Raw genomic sequence first — 21,924 nt, 5'->3', positions numbered from 1 at the left:
GAAAGCCTGTTACTCCAATAGTTTCCTCCCTGCTAGACTTTGGAACTCCCTTCCGGGATTCTGCTTTCCCAACTGTACTGATATGCAAAAGTTCAAGTGAAATGTGAACAAACATCTTGCTACTCATCGCCCTTCATAATGCCCCTGCAACTTATGTCCCCGATAGTAGCCCCCTACTTCAAAGTGGCACTGTGCCTTATTTGGGGTGAAAATTGAATTTAAAAAAAAAAAAAAAAAAAAAAAAAAAAAAGGCTCCTATTGTAAGGCACTGTATTTAAAAATGACAATCATTTTGCGAATTGGGGCAGGCTGATACTAATATCTTATCTTTCCTCCTTTACAATATAACTTATGCTACAACTAAATTGAATCAACTTTGCAGACAATATATTATCTTTGGACAGGATTTTATTTATCTTTTTTTCAAGTCCATTTTATCACTTCCTCCCATGTTTTTCTTAGTTAACTCAACTATTCTACATCTACTAACCCAAGAGCACTTACCCATTCTTTCAATCTGACCAAATCAACGATATCTTCCTATACAAAAGCTATCAAGTTTTTTTGTGTAATAAAAGTTTAAAACAGTAAAATCCAGGAAATAAAAATTAATCCATTGATAAATGTTGAGAAAAAAATAAATAAATAAAAGGAGAAATTAGTAACCCTCATGAAACGAACAGAAATGACTCATCTTGCTTCGGTTCAAAGACAAATAACTAGTTTTGCCTTGAATCAGATGCTCGTTATATTTTTAGGTAATCTTGAAAAGGACAAAAATATGCAGTAAGAGTTCAAAAGTGATGAGAAAATCTAGGCAGAAGATGAGAAATTAAGGTTCACATGATTACAGTATGCAAGTTTGTAGACAGAATCTATTAGATGCAAAATGATAAGGACCTAAACAAATGTAGTCAGTAGTAAGCTTGAAATAGTTTACTGAAATCTAATTATTTCTATGAATATTTTTGAGATAAGGATTGATAATTTGCATTATTTGCCTACTATTCTAATCTTGGTTATTTTCGCCTTCTTCAGCTGCAACTTTTTGAACTCTGAAATAACATGAACTCTGGCATGTAAACAGATTTTTAAACTGAATCCTTTATTTAGCAATGAAAGTAGATTGTTTTCATTCTGTCAGCTATGACTGAATAGAAGTGGTAATCTTATGTTATTCTAAGTTATTTTTCAAAAAGATGCACCTGAAGATCAGAGATTAAATCAATCAAAGTATTGTAAATGTAAAAACTAAACTAAGAATAGTAATGTGAATAATATAAATTTATAGTCTTATTTTCTCATCTTTGTAATATAGACTTTTAGTGTTCTGTTCCAGTTCTCTTGTAATAAAAACAATTTGCCATACTAAATATTTATAATAAATAAAATAATAAAAAAAACTAACTTGGCCATTATAGAGTTCTACTGGCTTAACTAATTCTAACAAAAGTGATATATTCACAAATAGCATTGGTTTCTGATTTGTTAATTAAAGGCTGTGATTCTAATCACTCATTACAGTAGATTTTTCTTCTTTAACTGATTATTATATTTAAATTAAAAAAAAAAACATTATTTCACACTGATACTAATAGAAGTTCAAACAAATTGAGAATCAGTTATTTCTGCTTGAACTAAAGCAAGGTTCATGTTAACCAATGACCTTAATCTGAACCTTGCTTAAAGAGCAATGCAAATGTAAACAGATGTAAAATACACATTACAAAAAAAAAAAAAAGAAAAAAATGTCTAAATCAAACTAGAGTTTAAAAAGGTCTAGATCAAATTTGAGCTTTAAAAAACACCCAATAAAAAAAAAAAACAGAACTTACCTAACTTTTATATCTTCATTCAGCATTTTTATTTGTTCCTCAAGTTCTTTTCTGTAGAAACTGTCATTTATCTTGGAATTATTACCTGAATGTTTCTTTAAAAAACAAAACAAAAAAATTTTTTCTTTTAAATTCTTGAATTTTATAAATATTTGATCTTTATCTTTAATTCTAAATTTTAAAATAGAGACGAATCCTTATTTTACAGTTCTACTTTGAGATATTTGGAGCATAAAATCTCACCTAGCTACTACTTACTGATGAGAGCTAATTAATTTAGTGAATTTGCGACCTAAGTTAAATTACAATTCCAGGAATAAGATGAAAGAAAAAAAAAAAAGTTAATATGTAATAAATAAAGAAATTGTCTTATGTAGGAAAAAGACATAAAAAGTCGATTAATTAATGTGAAAAAAAAAAAAAAAAAAAAGTGAGTAGGTGTTCTGTCAGCAATATAAGTAGTTTGAAATTTGATATTGATCTAAAAACATGCATACAGTGAATTTAAGAAAAAGCATAACATTTTGTTTTTCAATTGTTTTCTTAGAGGGTCATTGTTTCAACATTATTATTTCTTATCCCTTCTTATATTATAACATTTTACTTCATAACCTTTTTCCTACTTTCTTTTATTACATAGTAATATCCAACGTTACTTAGAACCATAAAAATGTTACTTTTATAACCCGTTCTGTTTTGTAACAGGTTATAAAAGTAACATTTTTACAAAACATCTACCCCCCCTATCTTTCTCTCAATCCATTTCTCTATTTTTCAATCTTTCTACTTTTTACAAAGTCCTCTACTCCACTTCTCTTTCATTCGTTTTAATATATTAAAAATAATAACAATATAAGTCTTTCATCTTTTTATATAATGGATAACAGTGGAAATGGTTGACTAATGAAACCCAGTCTAGTTGATTCCTACAGAATAATTTTTTTTTATTTTCAAACATTATTCAATCTGGAGCAATGCTGATCAAGAATATAACAACGTTGTAGGTATTTGTTTTATAGTTTTTGCCGAGTAGATGTATTTTTCGACTTGCCCAGACTTTGCATCTCCAATAATACAACTTACCTTTTTAGGTGGCTCGTTTAGTTCTGTTTTTAAATCTTTGACTTGTGAGTGAAGAAGAATACGATCCGCTATCAGCGTTTGTAAATAATGTTTAGTTTCTCGTAAACTGACTTTCACATCAATTTCCCTTTCAAGCATTAACTGAAAAGAGAATGGAAATAAAATTAAGAATAATGTTCTGGAAAAATTATATATAAGCACAAACAAAAATGCATAGTTAGTAAGTTGAATGGGAAATCTGATTAAAAAAAACTATATTAATAAAATTGTACAAACACTTCTGATGTGTGTATTTCTATTGTTGAATTATCTTAATTTTTTTACTATTAAATCAACTATTTATTGAATTAAAAATAAGCATAAAACAAATGTTTAAATACAAGAATCCTATGTAATAAAATAGCTTACATATGAAATTAAATCTATCGGTACGTATTTGTTTCTCCATAAACAAACGCACCATTATAGTTATTTAAAAGTGATACTTCAAAATTTAAAACTGGTTTTAAAATTCTTATCAAAGGCTCATGTACTTATAAAACTGAAAGTTTTGAAAGCTTTTTACATCCAATCATTGTATGGAGATAAAAAACAAATTTCTCATAGTTTTATTCACTTAATAATTTTAAGGACTAAATGATATCACAAGTAAACTTTTAAAATCCTATTAAAAAGTATATTCAATAATTTGCTAAATTTCAAAAAAAAAAAAAAAAAAAAAAAAAAAAAAAGCGTAAAGAAAAATGCAAATAAAAAAGCCCTTCTTAGGCAAAGATGCGTACAAAGTCCAATACTTAGTAATTAATATTACTTATCTTTATTGGGTCTGGCTGACAAGATCAAAGTGTAGTATCTGTTCCGGCAGATGCTGCACTTAAGATAATTTGTACCGGTCAATGGAGGGGAAACCCTCTATACTGGGACAATTATTATTTTTGGTAACCAGAGTGCCCCCTTTTTGCCTACTTTTAGGGGAGCTGGTTTTTACCTCACATTAAAAACGGCCTTGTGCCTAATTTGCTCAGTGGGGGAGCAAATAAATACCATCTTTATTGGAAGGGGGGATTCATTAAAGCAAACAATTAGCATATGTCAACTATATTTTCTTTGCCAAAAATGCCATAAATTTTTTTCTTTCTTTTTCAAAATTTTAATAAAATAAAACACATGTACCCATGATTCATTGGGTTAATACCCTTCTAGATAACAGGAATATATATAATATTTATATTAGAGTTCAGATTTTTTGTTTTGTTTCAGCAGTTCTACACTTCGGATTTGTTGAAAGTAACAGCATTCTGGAACCTTGAACTAGAATCCTTAATTAGTTTTTATAGAGACATACCATTACTGTCAATCTATGTTCCCAAACTGTACGTATAAATGTGTTACTTTCTTGACTTAAATTAAATATAGCTTACATTACCACTGCTTACGTCTAGCAGCGATGTTCCAAAATTTATAATTATTGATTTTAGGAGTATGTGATTTTTACAATTCCATTTACTTGGATTCAAATAACTAAATTTTCAGTTGCTGTTTTGTATAGTGTGTTCAAATTTGATATGATATATTAATGTTCTGACTACTTTGCATAAAATTAAATTGAGATATAGCTGGCATTACCACTGCTTATGCCTAGCAATGATATTTCAAAATTCATAATGATGAATTAATTAGTTTAAGAATCATGTAAATACAAATATATAAGAATATACACATAATTAACTTTAGATAAATAGATAGGGATGATATGATTTGTTCATCTTAAAGGAAGATTAGATCTAGACAGTATAGGAAGATGTGTGCAGAAGAGTAAACTTCCACGGTACAGCCACAATGAAAAATAGGGTTGAGAGTTCGGGATTCAGTAGATATAAAACAATTAAAGTTGCAGAAGACATTGGAAAACATTGAAGGAAGTGACAAAAATAGACTTTAGAGAAAGAGCTAAAGACCTGACCAGACAAAAGTTAGTTTGGAAGTCCATTTCTTAAAGCTGTCCAACACATGTCAACATGTAAACTGTACATCCAAGCGAATAAAATGAAGAAATAAAGATTATATATATATATATATATATATATATATATAAGTAGGTTGTAGTTTGCTTGAAGCATTGTTGAAGAAAATTATAAGGTAAAATTAAAAGCCAAGAACAATGCGAGATTTTTTTTTTTATATAGAGTAAAATTAAATGCAAACAAAAGAAATAAAGTTCTTTTTTTTTGTTGTTTGTTTTTTCTTTTTCACACAAATTTTAACTCTAAACAACAGTAATTTTTTTTTCTGCTGTATTCAATGGTGATATAAATCTCAATATATTTCAGACTTATTAGTCCATTTTCAAGAGAAGACAGCGGAAGAGTGTTCAAAATTGGAAAAGTAGCCGCCGAGTTTGCCACGTGATACCGCGAAATATAGAACAAAAAATGACGTTAGGAGAACGTTAAAATAAATCAGTTGATGTTTGAAATACTTGTTGCGTTTGTGAATCAAGGGAGATGACTATTCAAGCAAGGTTTTTTTTTTTTTATAATTATTGTTTTTCTTATGTTTTAAACTTATATTATAAAAGCGGAGCTCAATTCCAGTCTATTGTTTAGTGTGGGAGTATTTTTTGAAATAATTAAAGATTCGAGGATACGAAGTTGACCTACGTTTCTTGAAGAAGCAAGAATGTTGATGTGAAAATCTAGTTCTGAATTAATGCAAGTGCGAATATGTTTATAGAACGACGAAGCAGTAGTGTTTAAGTGCTCTTTAATGCGGTGATGAAGCAATCTGGTAGTGCTTCCGATGTAAGATGCACTGCATTTAGCGCATTGTAGGTCGTAAACAACGTGGTTCTTAAAGCATAAACCTGTGTGTGATATTGGGCAATTAGAGAGTGAACAAGGGGAAGGTGTATGCGATGGATGTTTTCGGTTGAGCTGTTGTCTTAAAGTAGATCCAGTGTGGATGAGTTGAATGTTGAGCCCCTCGCTGCGGATGGGTTTTCGGATTGAAGATGAGATTTTGTCACTGAGGAAGGGTAGTTTTAGAAAACAATTGTTAGAGAAGGGTCGGGTGTTGCGTTTTTTCTTTTTAAGTGAGGATAGGATCGTATTAGGGTAGCCGTTTAGTGAGAGGGTCTGTAGGAAATTGTTAGTGTGTGTATGTTCGTCGGAGATGTTAGTGCATTTGTCTTGTATGCGTGAGATTTCGGCATGTGCGTAGTTTAGTTTGTCCTTGAGAGGTAGCGCAGATTTGAAATGTACGAAGAGGCGTTTGCTGACGGGTTTTCTGTAGAATTCAGTGCATATGGCACCATTTTTTTTTATTTGTATTTTAAAACAATTGTTTTCTAAAACTACCCTTCCTCAGTGACAAAATCTCATCTTCAATCCGAGAAGCCATCCGCAGCGAGGGGCTCAACATTCAACTCATCCACACTGGATCTACTTTAAGACAACAGCTCAACCGAAAACATCCATCGCATACACCTTCCCCTTGTTCACTCTCTAATTGCCCAATATCACACACAGGTTTATGCTTTAAGAACCACGTTGTTTACGACCTACAATGCGCTAAATGCAGTGCATCTTACATCGGAAGCACTACCAGATTGCTTCATCACCGCATTAAAGAGCACTTAAACACTACTGCTTCGTCGTTCTATAAACATATTCGCACTTGCATTAATTCAGAACCAGATTTTCACATCAACATTCTTGCTTCTTCAAGAAACGTAGGTCAACTTCGTATCCTCGAATCTTTAATTATTTCAAAAAATACTCCCACACTAAACAATAGACTGGAATTGAGCTCCGCTTTTATAATATAAGTTTAAAACATAAGAAAAACAATAATTATAAAAAAAAAAAAAAACCTTGCTTGAATAGTCATCTCCCTTGATTCACAAACGCAACAAGTATTTCAAACATCAACTGATTTATTTTAACGTTCTCCTAACGTCATTTTTTGTTCTATATTTCGCGGTATCACGTGGCAAACTCGGCGGCTACTTTTCCAATTTTGAACACTCTTCCGCTGTCTTCTCTTGAAAATGGACTAATAAGTCTGAAATATATTGAGATTTATATCACCATTGAATACAACAGAAAAAAAAATTACTGTTGTTTAGAGTTAAAATTTGTGTGAAAAAGAAAAAACAAACAACAAAAAAAAAGAACTTTATTTCTTTTGTTTGCATTTAATTTTACTCTATATAAAAAAAAAAATCTCGCATTGTTCTTGGCTTTTAATTTTACCTTATAATATATATATATATATGCATACTAGCTAGCAGCTCAGTATTGTGTGGCCGTACAATACACAAACATATTTTAATTTATGCAGATTGCGTATGTATTATTGTAGGATCAATCCTCTTCTCCATTACAAGGAGTAATTTCCCCAGTGGACTAATTCGCAAAAAAAAAAAATAAATAAATAAAATAAAAATAAAGATAAAGCCATTTATTAAATTCCACCAGTGTTTGTTTATAATATGTCAGCTGATATTTGGATTCGACGACGAATGTCCCTGGAAAGGTCACTTATGATCAATGTTTAGTTTTAAAATATGCAAACGAAGAAATGATTTATCGTGATTTTAAATGATACCTCTCCTTTTATTGTAAACTGCACTGATTAATATGAAAAAATGAAATTACAATCGTGAGGTACACCTGGGCTTGAACAGGGAGGGGATCACTTGTTCTGTAATCGAATGTTCTACCACTAAACTATATCTCCAGATTATCTGTTCTACCACTAAACTATATCTCCAGATAAATATGTTTAAGAAATAATTTGCTGAGATTTTATTATCTCCCTTGGCTGGTGTAATGTAAAATATTCTCCTATAAAAATTCTTTTTTATCTATAAAAGAGAGAAGCTATTTTTAAGATCAAATTTTTTCGATGTTTGATACTTATTGGATGAATTTCTGCACAAAACACATCTAAGAACACTGCCAGAAATATAACAGTGTTGTATGAAATTTGCAAAAGATAGGCTCAGCCATTTCCGCTCTTATGAGGAAGGAACTCACTCACACACGCAGAGTGACTTTTATATAATAGTAGAGATAGAGATGACATAGTCATGTTAGCATACTGGTTCTCATTAGATCATTAAAGTTAAGCAACCATGGCCAGTACCAAATGGGTGACCATTTGGAAATATTGGGTGCTGGATGTATTGCGCTTGGACAGAAATTTCAAGGTTAGTATCTGAGGGTATGTTTAAAACCACAGGGAAAAATACACCCTCATTATTCATTAACACATGCATCTAGAAAGAAAAACGGATGTAAAAACCAGAGATCTACTGTCTGCTGTCTGTGACAAGCAATCACACCACCTGAGATTAGCAGTTGTTCCAAAAAGTGTAGATGGTCTTATACAAAGCCTTCATCACTATAAACAAATCATCTGTCTACCTACACTATATATATATATATATATATATATATATAGCACCTAATACTTACTTTTAGTGACTGCGCATTTTTACTGGCTCCATAATTTTCAAATTCTCTTTGCCGATCGAGTCGCACAGCCTTTTGTTTGCTCAAAGCTTCTTTTAACCGTTTGTTAGCAGCAGAAGCCTACAAAAGTAAATAAAATAACAAATAAAGTCAGTGTATTCTTGTCATTCGTAGTTGGTTGACTTTGAATAATTAATTTTATAATAAAATTCTATCTAACAATTTTCTATAATCTTTGTTGTGCACTAATACTTTTCACTGATAAGTATATTCATAAATTTTCCTGTTATATTATTTTGAACTTAGTTTGCATGTATCTAAATATAAATAATCAAATTTTCAAATTGTGCATTTATTAAGTTTCAGAAAAAAAGAAAAATAAACTACAATTTAGTGAATATTTATTAATTAATGTCTAATATCTACTGGTAAATTTTCACAAAAAATCTGAAGTATGTGAATTTTCATAAAGGGCTTCCAACCCTTTTTTACAAAACTAAATTAAACCATATAAGTCCCTTATTAGAACCTCTTATACCTAGTAGCTGTGTTCCCAAATTCACAATGATTGGTTAATTAGATCTGAAATGAATCCTACACAAATATACACAAACATATACAAAACTTATGTAACTTTATATAGATACAAATAAAACTTAAAAAGGCATACCTCTTCAGATTTCCTCTTTAAGATACCTTGTTGCTTTTCATTAGCTGCCATAAGTTTTTGTATTTCAAATTGCCGCTTGCGATCCTTTTGGAAGGAAAAAGAAATGGGGGGAAAAAATTAACATGTTGAAGTAAAATGACTTAATAGCAAAATTACTTAAACATTAGCAGGAAGATGTCAAAAACTAAATCTATTCAACGATTAAGTTTTTATTAATCAACTAATAGATAATTTGTTCCAAAAATCTATTAAAATTCAAAATTGCATTTTAATATATTGCCTGTATTTAGAATTTATGAGAAAAGAATGAATTTACAATAACATTTTTAGATGCCTGTCTGTGTACATATTTAAGAAAAGTTATATATTCTGAGTTATATGTAAAATTATTTTAAAATCTTGCTCAATATTCTTTTTAGAAAAAAACAAATAAGTAAAATAAAATGCAAATTTAATTCATAAATCTCAAAGAATAAAGTTAAAAAAAGAAAAAAAAAAAAAAGAAAAAAAAAGAAATATATTGTTTCTAACCATAAGTCAAGGTGAAGATTTTAAAAAGTCAAAAGCACTCTTTAACCTTCATCTAAAAATGGTGTTGGTATCTTGAAGTGTATCTAGTTTATAAAAAAACTTGCCTCAATTAAGGAAATAACCTCCAATTAAATTTGACTAAAGATAAGTTTGAAGGTCAATTTCTAAAAGTCATCCAACACACGCCAGCATGTAAAACAAACAGAAAACCAAAAATAACAACAATAAATGCATGTGCAGATTTACAAGTGTATTTCTAAGGCTGTTTTAGATAACCTTGCGACTGAAACAATATGGTGCACTAGTATTATATGGAGGGAAAAAATTCCATTTAAAATTCAGTATTGTTTATGTTAGTATTACAGCAATAACAATTTGATAAAAATTTCAAGAAATTACCTTTTGCATAAGCTTATTGACTTCTTTATCTTTTTGTAATTTCCATTTCCGAAAGGAATCACTGTCTTCTTTCATTTGTTTCATTATCTTTACCCGCTGAGTTTTCATATTCTTTTGAGTAAAAAAGAAAAGTAAAAATGAATTTAAAAAAAAAAACTAAAATAAAATTGAATAAAAACTTTTTAAATTAAAAAAAGAAAAGATTAATAATAGAACCTTTGTCTTCCAGCTCATTAGCAGACACTCTAACCATCATGCCAAATGTATGTGTGTGTGTGTACTAAAACTAACTAGGTATAATTAGGTCTAGATATTACACTTCATCTGTTCTGTTCTTGGCCAGTGAAGGAGAAATCCTAGACTGAAGCAATTCTAACTTTTGTCCCAACCCAAAGTGTCCCCCTTTTGAAGAGCTGGATTTTCCACACGTTAAAACAAAAAACAACCATGTTTAACTGTCCTTTTGAAGAAGTGCATAAGGATAGGTTTCGAGAGAATCTTAAGCACTTCCTACAAAGATCATATTACTAATGAGTAATTATTCAACACCATCAAACAGCATGCAAACTCACTGTATCTGCTGAGTATAATGAAGAAAAGGAAAGCTGGCATTAGAGTAGACCAAAGAAAACAATGATTAGACTTGGAAAAACTTTACCAGAATTTTGACAATCAACCATCTGATATGTAAAATAGAGCGAGATTTCCTCCTTTACCATTTATGCATATAGCTTCTATATAAAAGCTACATGTAAAATCTAATTAATTAACAATATACGTTAATTATTGATCTGTTTCCAAACATGAAATTTTTTTTATATTATAATGCATTTTAATAAATCAAATCTACAATGCATTTCTGTTTCTTATGAAACAGATCAGCCATTTGACTGAATTACTCTGAATAAAATTTCTATTTACAAAATTTTTTTACTGACTACATCAAATCCAATAGAATACATTTTGGTCTATTATGACTAATCATTTTAATAAATTACTTTGTGATACTTCCAGTCGAAACAACTAGTAGCCAATAGAAATGGAGATAACAGGTACTAAGTTTATTACAGTGACATACAAAGATGGTGACCAGTTTTGGGAGTTGTGGTTGTAGCTAATTAGTTTCCAGATGAAAACTTTATAATATAACGTGACAGATTTGGTCTAAGTCCACTGCTCCCTGATAAAGAAACAAAAACGCCAAAAATTAAGAAAAATTTGTGTCATATATCTGCAACAGAAAGAAAATATCGCACACCATAAATCATGTAAATTGATAAAGTAGTTTTACTTTTATAAAAGGAAAATAAAATTTTATCTCTAAATGAGATTGATAATTTCTTAACACCATTTTTTGGAGGAACTAATTCCAAATAATTTGCACTTTTTCAAGATTTAAAAAAGCCATCTTAACATGAGTTTTGTGAAAACTCTAATTTGCCTAAAAATGATTTTCTTTACAAAAATAATACTTAATAAATCTATGTGATTTTTAGTGTACAGTATTTTCTTTCCGTCACAAGTACATACAGAAGAGATTTTTTCTTTATTTTTGTTTTCTTCTTGAGGGGGTGTGTGCATTAACTAATACCACAGATTTTTGTGCATTGGTAATATAAAATTTTATGAATCAGAATAGTACGATTTTTTTTTGGACCAGTTTCATTCTGTTGTTGGCATTGATTTCCTGATTTCTTCTAGAACAAAGGACTTACAAGAGGTACCAGGCAAAGTTTGCCAACATCTAGGAGTGAAAGTGGTGCTATGGAACTGACTGCATTTTAACCTGGCACACCCACGTTGTCATTATCCCTTTCACAATGGTCAACATTTTCAAACTTCAGATTCTTACCCTAATTTCTGCATTCAAATTTGCAACTCTGCTTTCAAGTGGTTCCTTCGTTTTCAGGGCGTGTTCTTTTTCTGTCTTTTCTTTCTGCAACTGCAACACTTTCTGCTCCAACTCTCGAATTTTTTGTACACGTGTTTCTGATTGTCTGCAATGATAATAAAGTTTGCCAATATATTCATTTACTGACCCTTTGTAAACATTATAAGGCAAAGCACTGAAAACTATTCTCTTGGGCTAAATTCAAATTTCTTCACTACCACCAACAATAAGCAGATATATAACTTTAGATGTACTGAAAAGGTACATATATCCATCCATGATAGATGGACCAACCTTATATACGTTCAGCCACTCTGAGTTAACGGTTAGGGGTAGCATTAACAACTGACATGGCAAAAAAGGTATGTGTTCCATTTATAAGAACATTATCATTACAAATTAATTCACAACTACTACAGTCATTAAAAATACTATCTTAAATTTCTTTTTTGAATCTGAAAATTAAGCCTGTACTCGATGGTAATTGCTGGAAAAAATTAAGACAAAGTTAAAAGGAAAAATTTAAAGGCTATAGGAATCATTGTTCAGGTCCGCTGCAGCGTTTTTTAGTCGTATTCTTTTCCTCATGACACAATGTTCCCTTCAGAATAAATGCACTGGGTTATAATTAATTCTTACTAAATTTTTCTCTTTTCATTATAGACTAGCGAGGGGTACCCGGCGTTGCCCGGCTGTTTGTAGGTGTGTGTGAAAAAAAAAAAACAGGTGCCCGTGAAAAAAAAAGCCTTGACGACGCGCAGTTGGAAAATAGTAAAGTGTGAGAAAAAAAAAAAAAACAAAAAAAAAAAACAGGTACGCGTTTTTGATTGACGTGACACCGATAGATATTCAGCAGTTAGCATTTTGTGCGGGACAGTTTTTAATGAGGTCAATAAATCGGTTTGTTTTTAAAAACCCAAGCTACCGTCTGATATAACGAAGTCGACATTGACCAAACGTTACTTAGCTCTCTAAAGACCACTGGCTCTGGGCCTGTGGGTATTTATTTGCTCCCCCACCGAGCAAATTAGGCACAAGGCCAATTTTTAATGTGAGGAGTGAAGGGAAGGGGAAGGGGAAAAGGGGACCAGCTCCCGAGAGGTGGGAAATGGGAGCTGGTTAAAGGTAAGGTATGTGGGGTTGCCCCCCCACATCTGGTCTTTGCTTGCAGTATCTGTCGGAACAGATACTATACTTTGATCTTGTCACCCGGGCCCCGGAGGGTGTGGGGCCTGTGATTAGAGTAGAGTTTCGCTATTTTTTATTATACCGAAAACCGAATGTAACGCGTGCCGATGCGGGAAATGTCGAATAATTAACATTTGAAAGTCAATGAAATTAAATAGACAGGCGAGCTCCGTGGTTAAGTGTGAGATATTACAATTTATAGATGATATAAAAAGTTTTAAGTTGTGAACCGAGCGAGCGCTTCTCTGAAAGAAGCCTTTTGTGGACATCGAAGAAAAGCGTACATACATACATACATTTTCGCTTTTATATATATAGATTACAAGCGAACGGAAACACCTATCTAATAGGCCACACTACCTTACTTTTATTTGACACGTTAGGTGAAAGTACAGAATAATCACAACACATAATCAAATCTCCATGTTAAGAATGGGTTTATAGATAGTAACGTTACTTCGGAACGGTATGACCATGGGCGCCAGTGCCCACCATTTTACTGGGCTGGCAGAGGCTCCCATTAAGCACTGTAGTTTAATTCTTTTTTTTTTTTTTACAGGTAGGTGAGGGAGGGTGGTACTTCCACCAAGCAACGCTGGTGCACAGGTCCTGCTAGTACATATATAAATTAGTTAAGTTCAAATATATTGAGAAGTTGAGTACTCCCTATTTGAAATTTTATATATGTCATTAATTATCATTCCAAAGAGAAAAGAGGTAGTTAATTTACTCTCATAAGTTTTTATTTCATATAAAAACCTGAATTTTTCTTTATAGTATGACTTACACATGTTTCATTGAATGGTGAACAACCACTAAACAACTCCTCAGAGACAAATTGATGGTCATAAAAACAATGCTAAAAAGTTCATCATATCAAATGAAAAAAGGATTTGGAGAATAAATAAATAGAGATGTGTAAAATTTACAAAAAACACATTTATAGTTAACCAACCACTTCCCCCTCAAAATGTAATTCAAGACAGATGTAGCAAATGTCTTACATTGCTATATTGGATTTCCATAAGATTGGAGACACATTTTCAAGATTTTCATATTTAGAGTATAATCTACAAAGCTAAATAAAACTCCAGAAAATTCTATTTCTAAAATATTTATAAGATATCAGCTAAAAATCCAATTAGATTCATAAGCCAATCGAAAAATCTTCAAACATAAATTATGAAACTGAAGCTACCTAAAATAAACAAATTAATTGTTATTCAAAACAAATTTGTAAACATTTTCCTAAATATTATCTTTCTTCTCATTAGACAGCTGTGATATCTAATTTCAATCATAGTTCACTTAATGGATAATTTACACAAAATATTAAAAATGCAGTGACAAGTAATAAGTCACTAATCATGTTGGTATAAACATTAAAGCAAATGGCCATTTCTGAGAAGCCTTTACAAATTATACATTAGAATTCTAATCTTTAAATTAAATTTTTTTATTTTAATGCTTTTAACCATGGTATGTATGTACCTTAGTTATAATTATCATAAGTGAAAAAAAAAAAAAAAAAAAAAAAAAAAAAAAATTGTTTTAGAAATAAAATTTCATATATGTAATGAACTCAAAAGTATATCATTTTATAATTCACACATGACCTAATTAATGGAAAAATAATTATTAGTATTAATCCTAATTTAAAGTTAGCAGAAAAATAAATTTCATCCCTAATTAAATCAACTGTAGTGTGATTATATTAAAATACTAAATCATTAATAAAATTTAGTTTTTCATTCTATAGTCAGCAACATACATAATTAATTTTAGCTTGATTTGTCAAAATACTATTGATATGGACTTGAAATGGGCTAGCCTATACCTTTTTCTATGGAGACAATTTTGTGGAATTTCTTGCTTTTTATTAAGTAAATCTTTATTAGATGTAAATATATGAAAGGGTTCTAAAGTGCATAAATTACATTTTTCTCTTATTAGCTTTATCTAATATTGACCACTTTAATTCATAATGAATATTATTTTAACAAATTCTTTAAAATATTTAGCTAAGGTAATAAAAACTTTATAAAAGCTAAAATTCAACCCAGTTTTGAAGGAATTCAAGTGGTTTCTGTATCTTTCCTTAGTAGTTTCAGTGGACCAGAAATAAACCTTAGCATTATTTCTCATTATATAAACCCCTGGTCCACTATCTACTTTCTATGTATTTTCAAAACAAGTTTAGGGTTGTTAGTTTTTGTTTTTCTGAGTTAAAATTAATTGAAAAAAATCATAAACATCAGTCATGGTAAAGTATTTGTTTTAACTGGCACAAGTTCATCAAATTAAATATATTGAAATAGTTTGCAATATTTGAAGGTTGATAAATGATGATTTACCCAAACAAATTATTTGTTTAAAAGATTTATATAAACTATTTTTGTCTGAAAAAAAAAAAAAAAAATGTAAGACCAACTCACTTTGTTGTTTTTGCTGATGATAAAGCAGATTCAAGAACAGCCTTTTCTTTCATTAATGCATCAATTTTATTTTGAAGTTCAATTTTATCAGTCTAAAATAGAACAAAAAATAGTTGTTAATGTTTAAAAAATATATAAACAGTTATATAGTAATTAACCGGCTTGCTATTTGAAATATTAATTAAAAATAATAAACATTTCATTCACAACTTGGTAAACATTTCATAACTTTGCTGTCACCACAAAATCTTTCATGTAGAAATAGATAAACATTTTGTTAATTTTAATATAAATTTAACTTTTTTAATATTAATATTTCTCCAGGAAATAAAACAATATTCAAAACAGAATGATTTGTTGTATTAAAAATCAAAACAATCATTGAATTAAAAAACAATAAATAATAACTAATAAAATTAACTTCTTTCAAAAACAATATGCATTTTAGTTAAGCTCTTAACAGAATCACATGCACATAAGCAATATATAAAAACAAAGATGATGTGTCTATTGTGCAACATTGGATTAACATAAGATAGTGTGTTTTGGCTTTACTGTTAGTCTGAGAAATGGGGGTTAATTTTTTGTATTTAACCATTTAGATAAATAGTAATACACACAGTTATGTTAAAGGCTCCCAAAATTCATAATTTGTTCACATAAACACAGATTATGGTTAAAAGCATTGGTTAACAATCAATCGTAATAGTCTTCTAGATGTTCCAGGTACAATCCTTACTACGATAATAAGAATATCAAAATTAATACTTCTACCCAATCTGCCCGACAAAACAAGAATCTACTCTGTTCAATTGAATTAAGGGTTTAAATACAGCATTTTCCCAAATTTAAAAAGATGCATGTGAAGAAGGTTGGAGATTACATCGATCCAAAATGTACAGAATGCAAAATGATAAAACAATAACTTAAAGAGTTAAAGAGTGTACAGCAGAAATTGGACAATATAGTAACCGTTAGTAATGGAGATTCAGTAAAATTTGTTAACATATATGGAACGGTTCATCAAAAACGGTTCATCAAAAACGGAAGACAATTCCAAAAACGGTTCATCAAAAACGGAAGACAATTCCATAGGGGTGCAGTTCTGAGAAAGAAGCTTTGCTCATGGAATCTACACTTAGGTTTAGGCACAGATAAAGAGTGGGGGAAACTAGTGATAGTGTTTTCTGCTAGATGGGTGTTTCTTGTGAAAGTTTGGCGAGGGGGGACCATAGAATGGAGCTCAGCCGAGCACCTGCCATGAAAATAACGATAAAGCAGAGACAAACTTGCAACATCTCTTCTGTGAGAAAGAGGTTGTGTAAAATGTTTTTGACTCCTAATGGGAGTATGAGACGAATGGATTCGCCAATTATTTTTATAAACACCGGCTGTACTAAACCAATGAAAACGTTTCAAAATTATTATAAAAATTGTCGAATTTTGAATTCAATCAGTTTGCCGTTAACTATGCCACGGACCGCATTTGATTCTTGGCCGCCATCTTGGTTACTTGGTCTATTTTGAACTCTATTAAGGCAGGATAAGTCCTTTCTAGCAGCTCCTGCCCAGATGTGGCAACAGTACTCCATCCTTGGACGTACCTGGCTCTTATATAGATAGAGAATTGCATCAACAGTGAGATATCTACTGGATCGATAAAAGGATCCCACCATTTTTCCAGTGGCCTTGGCAACAGATTTAATGTATGTTCCATTTAAGATCAGGAGTAAAGGTCAAGCCCAGAAGCTTGTCAAAACATGACGCCTTCTCAAGACGAGAGCCATTCATTTCAATTGATGCCAGATGGGGATCAGAGCGTTGATGATGTAAATATAAAAGCTTGGTTTTAGATGCATTAAAAGTAACAAGCAATCTCTTTCCCCATTGTACCACTTGCTCAAGATCAGAGGAGAGAGAATCAGAGAGAACTTGGTCGTTTACGATCTAAGATGTGCTACCATAGATAGTAGTGTCATCAGCATAGATGTCTACAAATTTTTTTTTTTTTTTTTTTTTAATTCAATTTTCACCCCAAACAAGGCACAGTGCCACTTTGAAGCAGGGGGCCACTATTAGGGACTTAATTAGCAGGGTCATTATGAAGGGAGTAGAAAGATGTTTTCTTGGCCATTGCTATTGGTGGTAGAGAAGGTTTCTTGTAGTTATTGGTCCTGGTTTAATGATGTAAGGATGTGATTTGGAAGATCATTAATATAGATCAGGAAAAGAGTTGGGCCCAGGATGGACCCCTGAGGGACTCCAGCAAGAGCTTCAGATTTCTGCCCATCAACTACTACTCTTATCAACCTATCAGAGAGAAATGATTTAATAATTAAGAAATTTCCAGCTATACCGAAGCTGGAGATCTTGTGAAGTAAACCTTTAAGCCATACTCTATCAAAGGCCTTTGATATGTCAACTTGCCCTAGAAAGGTAGCCTCCATCGAGAGATTCGCTAATCCTATGAGATATAACTGTAAGCACATCTGCTGTAGATCTAGCAGAACGGAAACCATATTGTGTGTCACTAAGAAGGTTATTTTTGCTAAGATGGTTGATTACTTCTCTATTTAATACAGATTCCAGCAACTTACTCATGACGCACAGGAGACTTATTGGCCTGTACTGAAAGGGAGATGAGCAATCACCTGAATTCTTAAATACGGGGCATACTGAGGAAATTTTCAAGGGTGACGGGAAGCAATTCTCCTTAAGACAACGTTTAAACAGTGTTGTAAGGATGGGCGCAATTTCTGGTTGAAGTCTTTTGAGTACCACAACTGGAATACCGTCAAGGCCGGTTGCTTTACTGGAATCAAGGTTTTTGATTAGCTTAGCAACATCACGTACAGATATTTGTATATCATATAACATATTTTCTGATACAGGAGGAAATATTGGAGGTTGGCAGCCTTGGTCGCAAAGGTTAGAATTAGCTGCAAAGTTCTTGGCAAAGAGTTTGGTTTTGTCTGGTGCTGACGTGATTATCTCAGGTCCATTTATGAGAGTTTGGATAGAGCACACGCTTCTGTTCAGGATTCTGTTTATTTCAAGCTATGATTCATTTTTGTAATCATGTAACCTGCACAGTTTTATGTTTTTTGTTGGGTTTTATGGCATGTCAACCCTTTGATAAAGGCCAATTTTTTTAAAGATATGAAAGTATGATGTGGGGATTGTTTTTAATCAATAAATTCTTAATATTTTTTTCTTTGTAGAAATTATTCCTTGTTACAAAATCAGTGGATTCATTAGTCTGTTTTATTGTGAGTGGTGTTTGACAAGATATATAGATGTGTTGGCTTTTTTTTTTTAATTTTTTTTTTTTTTATCAGGAGATGAGTGGGTTAAATGTGTATGACCGATTTTTTTTTTTTAATGTGACTTCTTTTCTGTTTAGTTTTGTATTTTGTTCTTTAATTATTTGATGAAGTTTGTTGTTAGGATATTCATTCCAGTTAGTTTACCATTTTTCTGTCGTTTATATGTTGATATGTCGTTTGAGATCTATGTATGGAATTTTAAAATTTGAATCAATTGGAAGATTTAAGGCAGTTTCTGCTGCTGAATCTACTAATTCATTACCTTTCATACCAGAATGGCTTGGTATCCAGCAGAAAATATTTTTTTTTTACTGTTTGATTCTGTTAATTTGTGGAGTAATTTTTTGATTAGGGGGTTGTCCATCTTTTTATTTTTGATATCTTTTAAAGTAGATTGGGGGTTTGAAAGGATTATAAATTTGGATTCTTTGTTATTGGAGGCTAGACTGAGAGTTAGGATTAGAGCATGTATTTCAGCACTAAAACTGATGTTCCTTTTGAGAGATTTGTTTGATTTGATGTCTTTTTTGGGTTATTTTCTGTCTTTTTGTGAGATGTTAAGATGTTTCATTGGTTAAGATTATATTTTCCGGATATTTTTCCAATCATTTTTCAGATGGTTTTGGGTTTTGTAGTGGTGGTATTGATTTTGTTAAATTGTTGCCAGCAGATTCTTTTGGATTTTTTTTTTTTTTCTTTTTTAATTTTTGCTCTTTGATGTTTGTATTCTATTAAGTTGTTGATTGTTTTTTTTTTTTTTTAATTTTTTTAACAATATCTTTCTGTCTGATAGCTGTTTTACATTCTGGATTGAACCATGGTTTGTTTTTCCGGAAGAAGAATTTTGGGGTATGCATTCTTTTGGTTATTGTTATGAGTACTTCGGTGAATTCTTCCATTGTTTGGATTTTGTATTCTGTTGTTGGTAGTTGTTTTATTAAATTTTCTACTTCATTTTCATTTATTGGTTCATGAGGGGAGGGGAGGTATATTGAGCAGATTGTGATTGTTTTGTGTAATGTGGCTTGAGTTGTAATTGCTTGGAGATTTGTTTTGACAAAGAAATTACTTTGAGGTATGTCATTCCTTACAAGAATTGAGGTGCTTCCATTAGCATTGTGATATGGAAATAGTTTGATGTTTTGAAATTGCTATTGTTTTGTAGGAAGGTTTCTTGTAAGCAGATAATGGCTGGGTTGAAGACTGAAATGAGTATAAAAAGTTTGTTATAATTTAATTTTATTCCATGACAATTCCATTGGATGATTTATTGTGTTTTATTTTTATCCATGAAGTTATTTAATTTTCTTCTATTTCAATCTCTTTGGAGATAGAGGGTTTGTCTTTTGTCGGAGTTTGTGTCTTTGGTGGAGTGTTCTGTTGATTTTTTTCTTTGTTTGGATCTGGATGTTGATCCGAGTCTTGCTTGGGATGTCGTTTTGGCTTCTTTTTCATTTTTCCATTTTACTTGTATTTGTTTTCTTTGTTTTATGCCGAGTGTTTTTGGTTTTTAGTTTTTCTGGAATTTGGAATCTATTTTGAATGTCTGTTTGATTTTCTTTTCTGAAGCGTTCGTTATTTTCTGTTTTATCATTGCTTATATTTTTATTAATTTCTGGTGGTTGTTTTCTTGGTTTCTATGATATTTTTTTTTAAATGTTTTAGTTGTAGATGGATTCTTACTCTCTTTGGATTTGTTATTTCTATTTTGTTTCCCAGATTTGTATTTTTCTTTTAGGCTTTTTTGAAATTCTGACCATTCTTTAATGTTTAATGTAATCAGTTTGTTTATCAGTTCCTTATATTGATCATGTATTTCATTATGTTGGCATGGTTTACTTGTCTTTTTTGTTGTCTCAGCATATGCATTGTCTTTCAAGTACGTATAACTATTTTTCAGGATTCTGGGAAAGTTATGCTGATTTTTTTGTACTTTACTTCCATTATTTCTTTTTATATGTTTTACATATTTTAGAGAAGACCAGGTGATCTTCTATGCAGTTAGCACATTTCACTTCATTTATGCATTCTTCTTCAGTGTGATCTGACTCTGTTGCCGCATTTTCCACATATTCTTTTTCCTTTACAGACTTCTTTATGATGTCCATATTTTTGGCAGTTGAAACACCTTAACGGAGCTGGAATGTATTGTTCTACTTTTACGTTTAAGTAGCTGATCTTGATTTCTTTGAGTACTGTTGGGATGTTAAAAGTTAATATATATATGTATTTGTAGTTATTTTTTATTGTGTATTTTTATATTGATATGGATTTGGTTGATCACTCCTTTTTTTTTCAATTCGGGTTTTAATTCTTTCTCTGTTGCTAATGATAGCTTGTAGCTTCAAATCACTCCTTTTGAAGTGTTTAGTCTTTTATGGGGAAAGATTTTGCATTTATACTCATGGCAATTCTTCATTTTAAGTAGAGATCGGGCATCTTTAGGTGCATTCTATTAGAAAAGGTGAGGAGTCTCCAATCTTTTTCTTTTCTATTAACTCAATAACTAAGAATCTTTGGAAGTTTCCTTCGCTTATAGATGGTATGGTTTTCCTAGTTTGGGATTTTTTTCATCATCTGAGCTAGAGAGGTCAGAGTCAGAGGAATGGTTTCTTTTAAGGGTTTTGAGGGGAAAGTATGTTTTTTTTTTTTAGCCATGTGTTTTGGGGTTTATTCTTTATCAACCATGCTCCTTACCCACCTTTGAGTCCAAAATTGGGACATAGTAATGAGGAAACCCATTCGTTTTGATGATGTTGGGGCTACATGGAGTATATACTCTTTTGATAAGGAGTTCTCAAGCACTTTCTATTTCATATGTTCATTATGTCCTCAAAAATACATTTGTTCTGGTCTTTCCAATTGATTGACATTTGCCACTGCCTTCTAGCCAAAGTAAGAACCAAAGTGATGCGTTGCGGTGCCCAGATTTCTATGCATCCAGGTTTAGGTTATCTGAATCACCAGGATTACATCCTAAAGCAATCCATGGCTAACTGGTTGCCCCATTAAGATTTTTACCCTTTGCAAGATATCAGGCGCCTTATACTGATGCTCTACTAACAGGGGGAGAAAAAAAGAAAGGTTTT

The 21,924-nt window shown here is 31.2% G+C and overlaps 1 protein-coding gene across 1 annotated transcript in view; it reads right to left on the bottom strand.

The window, feature by feature from the left end:
• Positions 1-21,924, bottom strand: part of LOC145268371 (chromosome-associated kinesin KIF4A-like) — a 123,580-nt gene that overhangs the window by 30,760 nt on the left and 70,896 nt on the right. Inside the window, exons 14-20 of the mRNA XM_080123922.1 lie at positions 15,510-15,601; positions 11,848-11,992; positions 9,996-10,106; positions 9,066-9,149; positions 8,399-8,515; positions 2,919-3,059; positions 1,836-1,930 (exon numbers count right to left, since the gene is read on the bottom strand). Coding sequence (XP_079980048.1) covers positions 1,836-1,930; positions 2,919-3,059; positions 8,399-8,515; positions 9,066-9,149; positions 9,996-10,106; positions 11,848-11,992; positions 15,510-15,601 — 785 coding nt within the window. The remainder of the gene's footprint in view (positions 1-1,835; positions 1,931-2,918; positions 3,060-8,398; positions 8,516-9,065; positions 9,150-9,995; positions 10,107-11,847; positions 11,993-15,509; positions 15,602-21,924) is intronic.

Source organism: Euprymna scolopes, chromosome 43 (assembly GCF_053919585.1).
Source record: "Euprymna scolopes isolate OS-2025 chromosome 43, ASM5391958v1, whole genome shotgun sequence".
In the NCBI taxonomy this organism is placed as follows: Eukaryota; Metazoa; Mollusca; class Cephalopoda; order Sepiida; family Sepiolidae; genus Euprymna; species Euprymna scolopes.
This window is presented reverse-complemented; position numbering and strand designations above follow the sequence as displayed.